The 18,738-nt window shown below is 41.1% G+C and overlaps 3 protein-coding genes across 3 annotated transcripts; 1 reads left to right on the top strand and 2 right to left on the bottom strand.

Moving 5' to 3' along the window:
* Positions 1 to 1,265: 1,265 nt before the first annotated feature.
* Positions 1,266 to 4,930, bottom strand: aldh7a1 (aldehyde dehydrogenase 7 family, member A1). The gene is made up of 2 exons (XM_068707401.1): positions 4,852 to 4,930; positions 1,266 to 3,474 (listed from the first exon to the last, which is right to left on the bottom strand). The coding sequence occupies exon 2, from the start codon at positions 3,467 to 3,469 to the stop codon at positions 1,841 to 1,843; it is 1,629 nt and encodes a 542-aa protein (XP_068563502.1). The 5' UTR covers positions 3,470 to 3,474; positions 4,852 to 4,930; the 3' UTR covers positions 1,266 to 1,840.
* Positions 4,931 to 4,970: 40 nt separating this feature from the next.
* On the top strand, positions 4,971 to 15,615 carry actl6a (actin-like 6A). The gene is made up of 14 exons (XM_068707402.1): positions 4,971 to 5,152; positions 6,341 to 6,417; positions 8,498 to 8,672; positions 10,236 to 10,336; positions 10,706 to 10,803; positions 10,989 to 11,083; positions 11,802 to 11,908; positions 12,464 to 12,553; positions 12,677 to 12,738; positions 13,383 to 13,497; positions 13,662 to 13,742; positions 14,130 to 14,225; positions 14,398 to 14,484; positions 14,930 to 15,615. Exons 1-14 carry the CDS (start codon positions 5,128 to 5,130, stop codon positions 15,008 to 15,010), a joined length of 1,290 nt encoding a protein of 429 aa, XP_068563503.1. The 5' UTR covers positions 4,971 to 5,127; the 3' UTR covers positions 15,011 to 15,615.
* Positions 15,616 to 15,713: 98 nt separating this feature from the next.
* Positions 15,714 to 18,624, bottom strand: mrpl47 (mitochondrial ribosomal protein L47). Its single transcript, XM_068707403.1, is given in 8 exon segments — positions 15,714 to 16,189; positions 16,338 to 16,433; positions 17,261 to 17,391; positions 17,531 to 17,627; positions 17,717 to 17,777; positions 17,864 to 18,012; positions 18,468 to 18,612; positions 18,615 to 18,624. Coding segments are annotated over 8 exon segments (801 nt in total). The 3' UTR covers positions 15,714 to 16,077.
* Between the last annotated feature and the right edge of the window lie 114 nt (positions 18,625 to 18,738).

Below are 18,738 nucleotides of genomic sequence, written 5' to 3'. Positions count from 1 at the left end.
AATACTATAGCGACAGATATTACAAGATCCTAAAAATCCTGTGTTTCTGGAAGGGTTCATTACGAAACAATTTCATGTTAATCAAAACCATCTACAGTACAGTGTAGTACATACAGCTTACCTTTAAAAGAAAAAGGACACCACTTTGCATGTAGGTATAGTTTGCTAGAAGAATTCCTGATATTGAGGAAAATTCATTGATTCAGGGTAAAGGGGAGCTGGAGCCTGTCCCAGCATGCACTGGGTTGAAGTCAAGGAAAGAGGGTGGATCATCCAAGACGAGGTCAGCTGTCGGTGCCAGAAATGCCAAAAACTGTAAAAATGTGTCTTTTCACTAGCAAGTCCTGCTGACACAGAACCCATACACACTTTTGCCAGAATATTAGACAAGTACTTCCTATAAAGCATGATAGACGTATGAACCTCCTCTAAAATAAGGATCTTAAACAATAGTCCGGTTTTGCTGAGGCCATTTTGACACCTCACACTAGTAAAAAGTAAGAGTGTAAATAATCTAATGAATGATGGCTGAATTCCATTTGGCTGCTATAGTTTCAAGGTCCTAGCATTGTGCATGCTGGCTCACTGTCATACTGGAATAGAACAGAGCCGTCGTTAAAAACACCTGTGCTTTTCTCACTATGATAATCAAAATACCTGCTGAGAAAAAAGACATTTGGAGGATGATGAGGGTTCCTTTGAAAAATATATAACTTCTTTCAATCTTTACATCAGAACTATTAAAATCCCAAATTCCAATGCTATGAAAATAATAAACATAACCAACGACCACCACTAAAAAAAGTCCATTGGCTCGAATAGAATGAATGTGTGCTTTAAATGTGCTGATATTTTTTGCCTCTTTTGCCAATAGACTACTGTAGTGTAGTTTTGTATATACTATTTTGAATTTATAATTGACTACCAAATAATACACAGTACTTCAAACCAAAATGAGGCTCCTTGTGGTTACCTGCAGAGGTAGCTTAACTGGTTGCAATGTTTAAGAAGTCTTCATCACAAATGTATGGGGGTTAATGGTTCACCTCACACAGAAATTCATTTTAACACTTTTTTCATAATCTATCAATAACAGCATTATAATTTACTGTTGGGCTACATCAGTGGCTTTTAATTATACTTGAGTGACACAAGTGAAAACTATCTGTCATAAAAAGTACCCAGCTGCAACGAATGTGCTAATGTTCACGACTTTAATGGTCCAAGATTTAGACACTAATCATCTTTATTAAGGTTTACAAAGAATAGACCGGCCAAGTCAACATCAAGCCTTATATTTAGTGATTTATTGTCATTGTGACTCTTTCTTAAAGGATGCTCTACATGCAAAGTAGAGTGTTTTAAAGTGGTAAACAAAATGCATTTCAAAAGCTACCTCTTCTTAATGTTGATAATAAGCAGCCTGTGTTGAAATGCTATTTACAATGAATGATTTAATCTAGAAATGAATACGGTCCACTCCAGTTTTTCTTCCAAAATAAAAAGGTAAGATTTATTTTTTTTACACTGTATACAGTATCCAGTACAGTCACCTAGCCCTCAAACTCCCTTTCTAAGTGCTTGTAGAAAAGTGCACACCAACATTACGGGGGAAATGTTTTAACTTTAAACACAAAACTGTTTTCAAACCAGGATGTATTTCTGAAGTAACAACCATCTACATAGATTTGATACAGGGTAATTTAAACTAATCGAAAATTAATTTAAGTTTTGTTGAAACTCAAACTGACCTTTCTGAATGCAAAAATGCAATAACAAATGTCTAAAGTTTAGTGTTTTCCTTTTGGGCTCCGTGAAAACAACAAACAACCTGAAGGCTTCATTCAAACTTGATTCCCTGGGCCAGAGGAAGATCTTTGCTGTAGTTTATCGTGCAGGTGGAACGCCTCATGTACTGCTTCCACGAGTCACTGCCAGACTCTCTTCCACCTCCGGTGTGTTTCTCTCCACCGAAGGCGCCGCCGATCTCAGCTCCGCTTGTAGGAATGTTGACATTCACAATGCCGCAGTCGGATCCTTTGGGTCCAAGCCAGCGGAAAACCCGACCCATATCTTTGGTGAAGATGCTGCTGGACAGGCCCTGCTGGACCTCGTTGTTCCAGGCAAACGCCTCCTCTTCTGTCTTGAACTTGAGGACGTACAGTATGGGGACGAAGGTTTCGGTGTGGACAATGGCAGCGTCGTGAGCCAGCCCTGTGATGATGGTGGGCTCCACGTAGTTTCCAGGGCGGTCCATCACCTTTCCTCCGCAGACGACGGTCCCACCCTGCTGCTTGGCCTGCTCAATAGCTGCCAGATACTGATCCACAGCTTGTTTGGTGTGCAGAGGCCCATAAAGGGTGGCGGGATCCCAGGGGTCTCCGATGCGGACTTGTTTGTAGGCCTTGGCGACCCTCTCAACCACTGTGTCGTGAAGACTCTCGTGCAGCATCAGCCTCCTGGTTGTGGTGCAGCGCTGGCCAGCGGTTCCCACTGACGCAAAGACGGCGGAGGGCACCACCAGATTCAGGTCAGCGTCCTCGAACACAATGATCGCATTGTTTCCGCCGAGCTCCAGCAGCTTACGACCGAACCTTTCCTGCACCATCATGGCCACCATCTTGCCAACATGGGTGCTGCCGGTGAACGACACCAGATCCACCCGCTCGTCCTTCGCCATGGCGGTGCCGATGTCAGCGCCTCCGCAGGTCATGGAGCAGATGGCTCCGGGCAGGTTGTTGTGCTCCAGCACTTCAGCCACAATCTTGGAAACTGCAACGCTTGTGAGAGGTGTGGTTGGAGCTCCTTTCCAGAGGCAAACATTGCCGCAGGTCAGAGCGATGGCATTGTTCCAGCCGTACACCGCCACGGGGAAGTTGAAGGCCGTGATGATGCCGACAAGACCGACGGGGTTCCACTGTTCGATCAGGGCATGGCCTGGTCTCTCTGAAGGCAGCATGGGCCCGCCAATCATTCTAGACAGACCGACAGCATAATCACAGACATCCACGTATTCCTGAACCTCTCCCACTCCCTCAACGTAGATTTTGCCCATTTCTAGAGCCACCAGGCTCCCGAGGACATTAATCTTCTTTCTAAGTGCGTCTCCGATCTGCCTCACAATCTCTCCTCTTTTGGGAGCTGGAATATCTGCCCACATCTTCCACGCCTCCCTCGTCTTCTGGACAGTTTCTTCATACTCCGCCATGGTTGCCTGTGTTACTCTGGCAATGGGCTCATTGTTGGCAGGGCAGTATGACGTGATGACCTCCCCACTGCCTCCCCAGCTCCCATTGTAAACGCCAGGGTTGTCCTCAGACAGGCCCAGCTCTTTCAGCCAGGAGTATTTGGGCTGGTTGATGAGGAGACCTGACATGGCTGCTGACTGCTGGCAGTGGACAGATGCAAACTTATGTCTCAAGAGGAGCCTGCTGTGCCGGGCAAAGGTCAGAGTAAGGCAGCGCTGCATGGGTGCTGGAAGTAATTAAAAAGTTAAAAATTATTTTACAAGTTTAAAAGGGTTTGGAGAACATTTAGAAAATGATAGCTGACAGAGCAATCGCACCACAACCTTCAGATGAGCTTGTTCTGTCTGGAGCTGCAACTGTAACAATTATTATCATAGTCGATAAAACTTTAAAAAAATAAAGAAAAATGGCCCTCACGAAAACAAGAGATGCCATTCTAAAATACAATAATGTTCTGTTTACAATGATATTTGAAGTTTGGCATTTCCTCTAATGAAAGACGCAATTCCTAAATTTTCAGTTGTATCTTACTAAATGTATGTTAATCAACAAATCCAATTACTTGTCTCTTCATTTCAGCTCCAATTTTATCAACTGCCGTTTGCAAAATATATAACTTGAAGAAGTTGCTTATTAAACTGGGTTATAGACCACTGCACACGTGCACTACAGGGAATGAGGACAGTCAACAGGTGTTGACCAGAGACTGCTAATACAAAAATAGGTTACAACTCCTTCTCTAAGAATGCATGTATTTAAAGAAACCGCGTATAGTGTAGGACATTGTTATTTAGTTGATAAATAGATTAGTTGATTGATAGACACAAGATTAATCATTTTATAATTTTATTGAACCAAAAATCAACTGGTTCCAGCTCCTGCAGGTGTGAATATCTTCTGGCGTTCTTAATCTGCTAAACTATGAAGCAGACTCTCTTTGACGTTTGCACTGTCGGTGGCACTAAACGGGCAATTTGATGAGGTCACCGTGGGCTCCATTACCTATTTTCTGATATCTAATAGACCAATAGTGAAAATGCACGACAACTTTATATGGAAAATATGCATACAGCAGAAAGTCAATTAACAGAAGCCACACATATTAGGACTGTGACTTAATATTCCTGAAGTTGCATGAGTTTCATTCAAAATAGTCTATAGGTTGCATAACCTTAGCTTTTCTCAGACTTTTATACAAGTCCAGCAAGTTACTCAACCATATCCAATATGCGCTTGCGCAAGTCACCCAACTTTGGACAACCACGAGGCTGTCGAAACTTTAACTTATTTATGATATAAAAATGAGACCGTTGTCACCGACAATATAACTGAATTTAAGACAAAACAATAATTTTAAATTTGCGTTTGTGAGATTCCGGATTATACATATCAGTATGTCAGTGTTGCTACTTTAGCAACATGAGACCGCCGAGATCAGCGTCAATGTTGTTAAGTCTAAACGACCGCGACTCAAGGTCCCGCGGTTACCTCTCTCTAAAATCACCGTGCATGTATGAAAACTACTCTTACACCATTATCTGCATATAACTTTTCAATGATCAAAAGTAAGTTCATGTTACTTATGTATCAGGTTTTCACTCACGTTGATATAAAGTGCGCAGGGCCACGTCCGCTCTCGAGTATGGGAGTTCTTGCAGTCACGACAGTCACTTGATGTTTCCGACACAGCGGAACCGGAAGTACTGGTGTTGTGCTGCATTCTGATTGGACAGCCGCCTCGACGCAGTGTGGCGCCTGCTTTGTGAGGTTCATCCATGCTAACAAATTCCCTTTGTTGTGATTAACCGTTCGGCGGTTGTGATTCTGCTGTAATCATTTTTTTTTTATCAAGAAAGTCGTCGTTGAGATCATCTAAAGGATGAGTGGCGGAGTGTATGGAGGCGGTGAGTGGGCTCTCGTGAAATAAAACAACATTGTTGTCCACGTTGTTCCGTTCGGTAGCTTTAGCCAGTTTTACAGATAGCTAGCTATGCTAGCTGTGCTAACATTTAACTCTCGCGGGAGACTAAAGCTGAGCATGGCTAACATCTTTAATCAGCACGCGTTTAAGAATATGTGAATTTGTGGACACTTTCAGTGCATCATCTGACTGAGTTTAGTTTGTTTATGCAACAATTATGCAACCCCGGTACCGCTTAGCTAGCTAGCTAGCAAGGAAATGAATGAAAGTGGGTTTGCCGAACTCATGTTAGCGTTACACATCCAGTTCCGTTTACGTAACGTTACTACAGCTTCCTTAGATTTGGAGATAAATGTGTCCACTGTCATTGTGCTTAAAGAGGGAAAGCTATATTTACATTAAGTACTTTAAGTAGCATTTTCCCTCTCTGCTTAGATTCACATATCTAAGACTTATTTTTCTGAACTGAGAAAAACTTCTGCTGATGATCTGTGTGCTTTATTATGCCATTCACTCCGTTATAAATTGTGATGTTAACCATCCCCTAAAATATAATATAACTATAAGTAGCTTTATTACAATATCATTATAACGTAACATAGTCCACGGTAGAACAGCCTGTGTAGCGAAGTAAAAAGTGACATTTCAGTACATATAACTTGAAATAAGCGCCCCTTTTGTGATTTGCATCTTCACACCACATACTTAATTTACTTAAGGTAACATTATTGTACAAAAGGTAAAAGTATCAGCCTGTTATATGTTGATATTTTTACCTTATGTGGCGTGCTATAAGGAAAGATCACAACGACGGTAATCCCATTAATAACAATACTGGAAGAATTTAATACTAGACAACTTATGCCAATGACTTGGCAGACTGAGGTTTTTTAATGTATTGGCTGGGTATAAATTTCTGTTGTGTTTATGTGAATATGTGTTGTTTTTTGTGTCAGAGATATTGTTTAAAGAACTGCTCTTTACATACTCTTCAATGAAAAATTATTGCAGAATGTAAAATGCCATTTTAACCCTGAAACCCAGAAACGTAAACTGTTGAGTCTTTAAAAAATGTATAGTATTTATTGATGAAGTTAACTGTGCTAACCTTCCTCTCAGATGGATACATTTTTTGTTGTTGCAGTTTTTAATCAAATTCTCATTTTTGCAGATGAGGTGGGAGCTCTGGTGTTCGACATTGGCTCATACACTGTAAGAGCAGGCTACGCAGGAGAAGACTGTCCCAAGGTAAATGGATCACACAGATGACCTGATTAACTATGTGTCTTTTCTTGCTCTGTGCATCTTCATCTTCCCTTCCGGGTGTTCAACAATGTCAAGAAATGGGGGCCACCACCCCGGAGACAGACGACATTAATTTAGTTCAGATCGTTCTGGAGTGCTTGCTTGGTTTTGATTCATCTGTGTTTTTAGGTGGAGAGCTTGATTGTGTAAATATCAGTTTGATAGGAGAGAGAGAGAGAGAGAGATACTTTATTCATCCCCAGGGGGAAATTTTTTGTTGCAGTAGCAAACAAAGTTACAGAGTAAACATACAAATATTAAGTATGAGCAATGCTCAATAAATATCTTACAATAAAATAACAGCAGAACATAATACATTTAAATAAAATAATAAAAGTGCAAAAGAATGCAGAGTATATACTATAAAATAGAATGGTTTTAAATTAGCTAACTAGGTAAACTACACAGTAGTGCAAGGATCACACAACAACTGTTGTTGTTTGCTGTTGTTGTGGTCAATTGGAGGATGATTTGGCCAGAGGTGATTTATTATAAAGTGTTATAGCAGAGGGCAGGAATGTTCTCCTGTACCTGTCCTTGTGACAGCGGAGCTGGATCAGTCTGTTGGAGAAAGTGCTCCGCTGTCCCTGCAGTAGGTGGTGGAGAGGGTGGTCCGGGTTATCCAATATGGATAATAGTTTCTTCAGTGTCCTCCTCTCCACCACCTGTTCCAGATAGTCTTGTTTGCAGCCAATGATGGAGCCGGCCTTCTTAACCAGTTTGTTAAGTCTGTTGGTGTCTCCGGCTCCAATGCTGCTCCCCCAGCAGACTATGGCAAAGTACAGTGCACTGGCCACAACAGACTGGTAGAACATCTCCAACATCTTGCTGCACACGTTGAAGGATCGAAGTTTCCTCAAGAAAAAGAGTCGACTCATCCCCTTCTTGTACACAGCGTTGAGGTTGGCCTTCCAGCTCAGTCTGCTGTCGATGGAGACACCCAGGTACTTGTACTCCTTCACCATGTCCACGTCCTCTCCCAGAACTCTCAGCGGTTGTGGAGCCGTCGTCTTCCTCCTGAAGTCGACCACCATCTCTCTGGTCTTGGCTAAGTTCAGAAGCAGGTGATTTCTACTGGCCCACTCCACAAAGTCATCCACTACTGCCCTGTACTCCTCCTCCCGCCCGTCCCTTATACACCCGAACCACTGCAGAGTCATCAGAGAACTTCTGCAGATGGTATGACCCTGAGTTGTATTGGAAGTCAGTGGTGTACAAGGTGAACAGGAAGGGAGACAGAACAGTTCCCTGTGGGGCTCCAGTATCACTGACCACCGTATCAGACAGCACACGGCCGGGGGGGGGGGTGGCAGAGCGGCAGAGCCCTTTGAAGTAGAGGGCTCTGGGTCCATGCAGCTCACCAGGGGGGGGACAGAGGGAACAGAGGGGGAGGTGTTTGGGAGGTGTGGTGTGTGTGTTTGGAGGAGACAGATGAGTGCTGTGAACTAAACCTATTGAAGAAAGAGTTTAGTTTGTTGTCCCTCTCCAGGGAGCCCCCTGGTTGTCTCCCTCCAACCTTGAAGCCAGTTATCTGCTTCATCCCCGTTCACACCTCCCTCACATTGTTCTGCTGGAGTTTGGCCAAATGTCAGAGATGAACACTGATGTCCATAATTTAAATTCATCTATGTAATCTCTAATACTGGCCAGGTGCAAGTACCATTTTATGATAGGCCCTGGAAAAAATTGACATGGTAGAGCAGGAAAAACATATTTAATACAATTATTGATGGCTGAATTCCATTTAGCTGCATCGGTTTCAGGTTCTTGGTATTATGCGGGCTATCTGTATATGAAAGATGAATCAGTCAGTACATGCCACATCACGACAGAGTGAAACCAGGTACTTTTGAGCATTTCAAAACTACTGTTCTTTTTTAAGTCAGAGGAGCATTGCCTCACCCTCCGTTTCTCAAAAATGGGAAATTTGTGTTGTTATGTTCGGCATTGCAAAAGCAGGGCTTGTGAGAATGTGTCTTGATTTGTATTGTGTCCTGTTGTGTTTCGCTTCGCCTCGGCTCAGGCGGACTTTCCCACGGTGATAGGTGTGACCATTGACCGAGAGGATGGCAGCACGCCCATGGAGACGGATGGTGACAAGAGCAAGCAGAGCGGCACCACCTACTATATTGATACCAACCAGCTGAGGGTTCCCAGGGAGAGCATGGAGGTCATGTCTCCACTCAAGAATGGCATGAGTGAGTGTTGACGTGGCATGTGATTTTTATTTGTCTTTTCCCCCCCAAATGTATTAAAATCCAACAAACATTTTGGTTTTTAACTGCCATGTTATTGGGTTAGTAATTGACCAGGTTGTTTGGTACAGTGTTTGTGCTATGCTAAAATATGACCGCAGTTACAACGCATATGAAGATAAGTGGGTTGTGTGTAACTGCATGACCCTCATCATAGTCTGTGACGTAAACTCCAACACTGAATATTTATAACCCTGTATCCGTGAACATATCCATAATTAGAGTCTGTTGGGCTGACAGCCGGCTTTGTAGATGAACTCGTCACAACCCTGACTCGCGTATAGATGACTGCCGTTCATCATGAATATTAATGAGATTATTTGAAGACCAAGGCAACTCATTATCATGAGCTCTCCCATCCAGTGTCCTCTTGGTGGAAGGCACACCCATCTCCGTCTTGGGTTAACCACCATGTCTGCTTGACAGTGATCATATTTTCCCATCCTCTTATGTACTTGTCTATGTCGTGCATGTGTTGGACATCCAAAGCCAGATGTGGGTCTCATGTCCAAGCTGTCTTTGGAGCTTAAATTGAGCTGTTATTTAAAAAATAATCTCAGGCTCAGTTTCAATCTCAGATTCCCAATTTTTTTTTCTTCCCCGTTTTCTGTAGATCTTGTTTTCCTTACATCTGTTCAGTTATTTAGCTTAACTATCTTGTTTCTCAATTTGACAACAATTATCCAAAATTAGGGCTGCAACAGCTGATTATATTAATTATCAAGAAATCTTTTATTATTTGGATTAATCAATCATTTGTTTAGTCTATAAAATGTTTAAAAAATAGTGAAAAATGCTCATTACAATTTCGCATAGCCCACTGTGAGGCGTTCAAATAACTTAAACACAAACAATTTATATTAACTACAAATTACAAATGCCTCACATAGGTGAAGCTGCATTCAGGGAATGGTGACCTTTTGCCTACGATGTAGATTCTTTATATATATATGTACATTAATTTCATCTCTATTGGTCGATCAGGTTTTGTCAAGCCAAGCCGAACTTCTCTACTCGATTGCGTTTGATTTCTGACAGCGGCTGTGAAACGAGCACTCCGGTGTGCTGACCTAGCTAATGATGCTCATCAGAATCTGGTCCAGTGGAGTTTGGCTGCGAGGCTATTTAGAGACGAGTGTGACACCAATCTTAATTGCAGCAGAACAGCATCGTGGGACCACAAGCGCCTTCAGAGGGCTGACCTGGAACATTGGTGCCGGATGCTCAATTTTTTATCTAAAAAAAAAACTCAGATTGCTGGGTCAGATGGTGGAGAAAATAGAGCGACGATGATAGATACACCATTTTTTTGTGACGTCGATAAAGCCATATCTTGAAAACATACGTAGTTGCAATGTTATTGCTCACATTTTGGCCATCTCATGTTAAGCACAGATTGTTGTTTTGTCCTGTATAATAGCCAAAAATTGTAAAACAGCAATAATCCAACAGCGATTTGACATTTAACAAGCCCTGTCTGTGTTTTCTCTTCCATCTCGTTTACAGTTGAGGACTGGGACAGTTTCCAGGCCATTCTGGATCACACCTACAAGATGCACTTCAAGTCTGAACCCAGCTTGCATCCAGTGCTCATGTCAGAAGCATCGGTGAGTTGGCATTTGTACGAGCTTGAATCTGAACAACACTGGTTGGTAGCTACATATTCTGTGATTGCACCATGGCTAAACAGTATTCACATAGTTTGAATTCATCAGCACACAGCAAAAAGGTGGCAGATTTAAAGTCCTGTTCTGTTTTAGAATATTAACATGTTAGTTGAATACTCATAGTAGCTGGTGAGCTTTTTGAGATGCTGTTTGCTTTAGCAGTAATCCACATATGATGAGGTGAGGATTTGAATTTAAGAGCTTGTTTCCTGCTCTGGTCCTCATCACCTCACATAGAATCTCAGTAGTTTGTGTTGTGCTGACATTAATCTGTTGTGAACGGCCTATTTTTCTGTTTTGTGTCCGCAGTGGAACACACGAGCGAAACGAGAGAAACTGACAGAGCTGATGTTTGAACATTACAACATTCCTGCCTTCTTCCTCTGCAAATCTGCCGTGCTATCTGCGTATCCTTTACTACTTCACTTCATCCAGAAAAGGATGGGAGACGCAGCTGATATGAGATACTTTCCATTAAGTGTCTGATAATGCCCTAAGAGTACTGTTTCTCTTATGAACAGTCTGTTGAACTAGTACTGTATCTGTATTGTGTTGAACTGGGTTACATTTCCTTCACTCTGAGTGTCTTAAGCTTTGCCAATGGGCGATCTACAAGCTTGGTCCTGGACAGCGGAGCCACGCACACCACAGCAATTCCAGTGCACGATGGCTACGTCCTGCAGCAAGGTATTATCATAAATAATTCACCACAGGTTGATAATCTACCTGCATAATTTATTTTGTTTACATATTAACTAATCACTTAAGATGAGTAATGGAAAATGTATCACGCATGTGTTATCTTGTATGATTAATGTTGCCATCTGCTGGTTGGAGCTTGCATCTCAGCCTTGCCTCTAAGTCAGGGGTCTTCAACGTTTTTCAGGCCAAGGACCCCCAAACTGATAGAGAGATGGAGCAGGGACCCCCACTATATACAGTATATTGTATAAAATTGTGTTTTATATCAAACTGGGCCTAGTGCCATGTATAAACTTACCTTGTTATTGTGCATTCAATACTAGGCTATTCAAATAATACACATTTTCATATATTCATGTTTTTATTTTAAACATGTGCAACGTACAGTGAGTAGGGTGGCCGTGCCACTGTCATTTATGAACATACTTTGTATGATAATCATGCATACAAGCTATTCAAATTGACGTTTTTATTTTAAACATAAATGTGGAAACGAAAATGAGTGATGGCCTATTAGTACCACTGCCATGCATAAACATACCTGTTATCTTGCATACAATACTGAACTATTACAATAATGGACAGGTTCATGTTTGGAAAAAAAATAAAAATAAATTGTCTAATCAACCAAACATTTCGCGGACCCCCTGTTGAAGACCTCTGCTCTTAAGTCATGTTTTTTTTTTTATATTCTCTCCGACAGGCATCGTGAAATCGCCCCTGGCTGGAGACTTCATGAGCATGCAGTGTAGGGAGCTTTTTCAAGATTTAAGTGTTGAAATAATCCCCCCGTACATGATTGCATCAAAGGTAAGATAACACTTTTATAGAGAATCTCATGTCAGTGTTTCACAAGTGGAACAGTATATTTCTTATAATCTAGTAGAAATATTTTGGATATATTGCTCCAGCCTGAAACATGTTCCTGAGTTTTTGTGTTTTATTGCACATGTAAGTGGCATTGGGGTTCAGGACAGGTGAAGATGGTGTCTTACAAATATTCTTAAATGGACAAATGTGTATTTACTAATGCAAAGTTGTGTTTTGAATGTTAGGCTAAAAACAGCCATACGGTGGTGTAGTGAAATATAATTTTTCCTCTTATCGTATGAATTGATTTCAAATGTTGCTGCTAAATTACGTAAAAGCTTAAGCATATTAACATCCATGTTTTAGGTAGTAATAAGAGAAGCAGCTCTTATCTGCAGCACACAGGCTCAAGTTTGGAAATCAAATCATCCTAAAATTGGATCAGGAAGCTTTTAACTTACCGTAACTCTTCATTGTGCGTTTTGAGTCTTTATTCACCCGTTATTGTCATCTTCCTTCATACCACACAATGTGAACCACTGTTTGTCATTACAGGATGGAGTGCGAGAGGGATCACCGGCCAGCTGGAAGAAAAAAGAGAAACTACCTCAAGTCACTCGCTCATGGCACAACTACATGTGTAATGTAAGCAGCAAACTCTGAAACAACCTTTTGTTGTGACTTTGCAGTAATGAAGGAATTGTTGTTTTGGTCGGTGTGTGTTGTTTGGCTGAATGTGTGCCAACTTGTCCTTCTTAATGTTTGCAGTGTGTGATCCAGGACTTCCAGGCATCTGTGCTGCAGGTGTCAGACTCGCCATACGATGAACAGTAAGAGCATTATTTGCATCTTAATACGAATCTGACGTTAACATAGACATTATCATTTACTCTAACTCCATCCTCATGTCATTCTCGATAACATTAGATGTTCTAGCTGCAAATATAGCGAATTGTCTTGATGAAATAACCACATGTCAAGTCCTATTTGTGTATACTCCTGTGTAAATTGAATACGTAACACATAAAAAGTAGTTTCTCATTTCATTAAGAACTTTTGTGCAATATTAACATAACACTTTCAAGGGAAATTACAGAGAAAACATAAGTACATATTCCCAACTATACACTGACAATCTAATTATTCTGTATTTAAGTGCATTCATGTAAACATTAAGACAATAGTCTGATTTATCTAGACTGGGGTATTCCCATGAGCAGAATTCTTTGGTTGAACAATAAAGATGTAAAAACAAAACTCCAATCTTCAAATTGTATTGCCGTAAAATATTTCACATCAGATTTTTCTGAGAAATTTCAGTTAGTTTGTGCTTGTTATAATCAATTTAATTTAGACAACGTTACTGTGTACCATGATATCTCGATGTTTGATTGAAGACATTGAAAGACGATTAAGTGTCATATTGGAAAATGGCGCTGCCGTACTCACAGGTGACCCTTCTCTCTTTCATCAGGGTTGCTGCACAGATGCCCACAGTGCACTATGAGCTGCCCAACGGCTACAACTGTGACTTTGGGGCTGAGAGGCTGAAGATCCCAGAGGGGCTGTTTGACCCCTCTAATGCCAAGGTGTGTGTGTTATTGTGTAGTAACAGGGCAGACTAAATAGCAAAACATGCTGGCCCAAAAAACGTAAGGCTCTGCCATGAAAAGTAAAGCTTAAAGCGTCCAGATGTGTTGCGAAATAGTTTTGTGAAAATGTAATTTAGTGATGTTTGTTGTGATCACTGCAGGGCCTGTCTGGAAACACCATGTTGGGAGTCGGTCATGTGGTGACGACCAGTGTGGGAATGTGTGACATCGACATCCGGCCGGTAATTATCAACGTGCTTTATCACACGGGTTACACCTATTTCTGGTGTCTTCTTTGAGACGATTGAGTTGAACTTTTATCCGTGAAAATTAGTCTAATTGCTTAAACCATTTTGTTGACGATAAGTGTTACCATGTAGACGAATCATAAAGGTTGGGTTTTAAGCCAACCTGCAGCTTCAATTAAAACGGTTCCTTACATTTTCATTTATTTGTTCTGTCCAAGACATTACGCCGATAGTAGTTGAATGCAAAACTTACTATGTAAAAAAAAAAAAATTATCATGCAGGAAATCCCTGTTTATAATGAATTCATTCCTTGTTACTGTCTTCAGCATGGCTTTAAAAACATAAAGCCTAATTTGCTGAACCTTTTGACTGTGCCTCAGGGTCTATATGGCAGTGTGGTGGTGACCGGAGGAAACACGCTCATTCAGGGATTCACAGACAGACTGAACAGAGAACTCTCCCAGAAAACCCCTCCGGTGAGTTACTGCAAGCCCCTCCTAACACAGTATTAATTAATGACAACATGAGTTAATAAATAATGATTGGTTTGTGTACACAATTTCTTATGTGGTCTAATCATTTAAATACATTCCTTAACACTGCGATATTTCCCGCCAGAGTTTTAACATGATTGTCTGTGATTTACAGAGCATGAGGCTGAAGCTGATAGCCAACAACACTACAGTGGAGCGCCGCTTCAGTGCCTGGATAGGAGGCTCCATCCTGGCATCACTCGTAAGGACACAAAGCAGTTAAAACTGTGTTATATAAATATATCAACAACCGTTTTTTAATCGTTATGACATTAGGTCTTGAGGTACAGAAAACTGTCTCTCACACACGGATGGGATTTAAAGCAACAACTCCAAAGCTGGAGGCTACTACTAGTGAATGTTTTTCATAGCGGGAGCAAAAGATATAAAGATATCTACTGAAATGAGCATGCTAAACAGCTAGCCGCTATCCTCTCTTGTAGTAACACTTAGTAGTACCTCAAGAGGTGATAGTGAGTATCTGCCCTCAGTACAATATCAGAAAATGAAGTAGAGCTGCAGCGAGCATCCTCTGTAATCACACGTCCACTTTGCTGAACAGCTTTATCTTTGCACGCGCGTGCATTCAGGCCTCTCCTACTTTTATCCTATTTATTTAAACTAAACATGTTTTCCATGTCTACCAGGGAACCTTCCAGCAGATGTGGATCTCCAAACAGGAGTATGAGGAGGGAGGAAAGCAGTGTGTAGACAGGAAGTGTCCTTGATTCGACAACCCAACCCCCCCCCCTCCCGCTCCATCACCGTCTTCGTCACAAGCTCAACATCACGAGTTCACCTCTGGCCCCGGACTCAGGAACACCCACGGATGATCGGTCTTGTTTTGTATGATTTGTTTTAAAAAAAAGTTTGTTAATATGCCGCCTGTCTGGGATTTATTGTGAAAATCAGACAAACATTTACAAAGTAAACTGTCACTATGATGAAAGATGGTTTGAGTTCCATTGTTTGTCATTACAGTCAAGTCTGTTGCCTTATTTCTAGATATGAGTTTTGTGGAAACAAAAAAATTGACAAAAGCTTAAAAACCTATTGTCCCCATCTTTTCTCCCTCTTCAGACATTGACATGTTCTAAGGATCATTAGATACGAGTGTGTAGCTTCTAAATCAAGTTTTTGGTTACAATGTGGAGAAACACAATTTGCTCTGAAAGGTTTCTACTGAATACTGACAGTAACATTTGGGTGATGTGTATTTGGAGGATGAATAATTTCTTCTGTTCATAAGCCTTTGTGTAGTAAGTAAACTTGGAGGCAAAACCCTGTTCTTGCTTATTTGTGTCAACACAAATAAATCTGTATTTAATTTTCATTTTGTTAAATGAGTGATGAAAGTACAAGTTTGTTTCACATGTACATGATTATTTTAACGATAGGGATGTCTTATTAATTGCTTTTAAAACTGACGTGTGTGTTTGACAAACAGGTTTACATTTTTATTAACTATCAAATTACTGTAGAGTTGCATTAACATTAAGCAACATAATCTTCAAACCTTGAATACTCATTTTACAGACTAGTAATGATGAGAACTCAATACATATGTTTTGATGTTAAGTTAAAACATTTCAGAACATTATGGATGATGTAGCATGGTTTATCATAAACACTCACACTCAACATAGGACAACAGTTTTAGACCTTCAATGATTTGACATGAGCCGATTCAGACCTGAGTATTCATATTATCTCAGCAGATAAATAAATGCACAGAAGGCCTTGTGTCTGGACAGCTGTCAAATATGCCTTAATTGTAAAATATGCACTTGAAATTTTATGATTCAGAAACTTTGACTTGAGGAAACTTCTCCTGGAGTTCAGACCGAGTTCTCCTCTCTAAGCTGGCTTTCCTGGCCTTCTCTCGAAGATGCTTCTCTATGCGCAGCCTGCAAGACAGAAGAATATGAAAACAAATAAAAATCAGTTTTTCGTTCTTTGTAAAGGAACAGGAATTTTGCACAACATAAGTTAGGGTTAAACTCTCCACACACATCTTTTACACTAAACAAAAGCTTAAAATGAGCCGTATCTTACCTTATGTGAGGTTGGACGAACTTGGGTGTGAAGAAGGGCTTTCGCTTGTACCTTCTGTTCATGTACCAAGGAATAGCATATTCTTTGAATCGATACCTGAGGGATAGAAAAAAGTGAGTGATGCCACTTGCTACATTTCATTTTCTAAAGCCTGACCCTTTAGATCTACTGCCATCAGGTAACAGACCACCAGCAGAAAGTCTACGTCAGTCCCGTCTACACCATCAAAATCAGGACCAGGTTTGGCTAGTAACATTAAGTGTGCATCTTTGAGCTCTGGCATTTTATGAGTTTCCTCATAAAATGATTTTTGTAAAAGCATTTTAAATCCTGCATTGTTTACATGCATGCAAACTAGCTAAGAGTCTTCTCCCCTGTCCTATTCCAGCATATCTTGGCATGTTACCACCGGCCATTGATCAGAGGAATAGTAAAAACAAGCATGCAAGTCCATGAAATGGGGACCTAAACATAGAAAAACAGCTTCATAGTGATGCTTGAGGTCAAAAACTGTTACACAGAACTGGCTCAGAAGGCGTCATTGGAAACCGTTTGAAAAGTGTAGACACTTGTGACTGGATCTACATCTGTCAATCAAACTCTTGCCGAAGCCAGTCTGGAGAAAAGGAAAAAACCTTCTGTGCTGTTCTTAGCTCTTCTTTTTTGTGAGATAAATACTCTCCAGTTCCATATATACAACTCTCAAGCCACGCCTATAGCTGCTCAAAGGACTGGCTTAGCTTGAAGCCCGACGAGATGGATTTTTGTGTGATGATCCTGCGATTCTCACGTAATCGAGACATTGCGAGAATCCAGCTACTGTGCAACATAACAAAAACTAAATAGGGAATCTTTAAAATGTTGTGTGCTGCATTTCCCGATGTGTATGTGCGATATAATTTATACGGAGAATCTGTCCTCACCAGTAGACATGTCCACATTTGTTCCTTCTCCAGGCTCCTGGTCTGCCTTTCTCCTGTCCTGTCTGCAGCAGTCGTAGAGCAGTCTCTCTCTCCTTCACCACCGTCTCCAGTCTGATCATTGACCGCTCGACCTGGGAGGAGAAGAGGACAGCAAGAGTTAGCTTAGCCAGGGTTCCTACTTAAATAGAATCTGTAGCCCACCTACCTCTGTCAAAAAGCTGATAGAGGTCTACAGTAATGGAGGAGATGTCACTTGAGCATCACACCAACCTTCCTTGTTCTTTCTGGACTTGGCATCTGAACCCTTTGCCTCTTTGATTCCTGCTCAAGTGTGAGCAGCAAGTTCTTTTCTTTTAACAGCACATACCTGAGATAGAACAAGAGTGTAACACAAAGCTGAGAAATGTTACAGCAGATAACACACTGAAGCACCAGTGGGATCTCTACAGTGCTTACCAGAGTTTGTGTAAATCTTCATTGCTCTTTGTTCTCAGTTGTTTGGCAGTCCACGGTGCACCTGTTAAATGTTCAAACAATGTTCTATTATTAAAGTTACGAGCAGACTGTGCAGTCATAGTGGAGGAGCCATCTTAAGTGTTTTACCTGACTTCACATTGGACTCTCCCCAGTTCTCGGGGAGGTCAAAGAACTCGTCCAGCCCTCTCCTGATGATGGTCGTGTGCAGGACTCGACACTGACCCACAGAGCTGCTGGGACTGTGCCAAGACAGGGCAGCAAGGGGAGACGTTACCCTGGTGGGTGCAAAATAAATTCACATAAGACTTAAAAAGGGATAATCAAACTTAAATTAGAATTGGTATTTGGTATTCCATTTTCCTAATATTGCACCCCTTAGTTTGAATTTCAGAGGCACCGAAAACGAGTACGTTATGCTTCTATTAAAATGTCTCTTCTTCTCTTTCTATACACCAAATAAAATATAAAACACTGCTAAATATATCTGAACCCATGACTGTACACGTCAATCCACTGTCAATAGATTAACTCAACAAATGAATGGAGGTAGCATCATCACATTTAAGACTTAATTTATTGGGACTGTTATTTATTGTATTTTATTAGATAAAACCCTTTATTCTACAGAATCCACACAAACCGTCATTGAGGAGCAAAGCCAGTGTGAACTGTGAACACGTTGACTTTTACGGCGCCTGTATGTCATGTTTTACTCTTAACTTGACGTTACCTGTGAAGATGAAGCTGGTACTTGGTCAAAGCAGAAGAACAGTGCTGGGTATTTATCGCTGAGGATATCCTAAAGACATTTTGAAACTGCTTGCAAAGAGTCAAAACGCGTCCTGCGGATGAGGACGCCGCCATCTTTACCGTTGTCCTTCCCACATTACCCACAATGCATTTTTCTACACCTAATACTTTTTTTTATTGTTTTGCTTTTTCCAGCTATTAATATACATTTATGCAATGACTACTATACACTATGCCTACACAATAATACA

This window comes from Cebidichthys violaceus, unplaced genomic scaffold (assembly GCF_023349555.1).
Source record: "Cebidichthys violaceus isolate CVI_PGR_0920_01 unplaced genomic scaffold, fCebVio1.0.p SCAF_13, whole genome shotgun sequence".
Lineage (NCBI taxonomy): Eukaryota > Metazoa > Chordata > Actinopteri > Perciformes > Stichaeidae > Cebidichthys > Cebidichthys violaceus.
The sequence above is the reverse complement of the archived record's forward strand: the minus strand, read 5'-3'. Positions and strand labels throughout refer to the sequence as shown.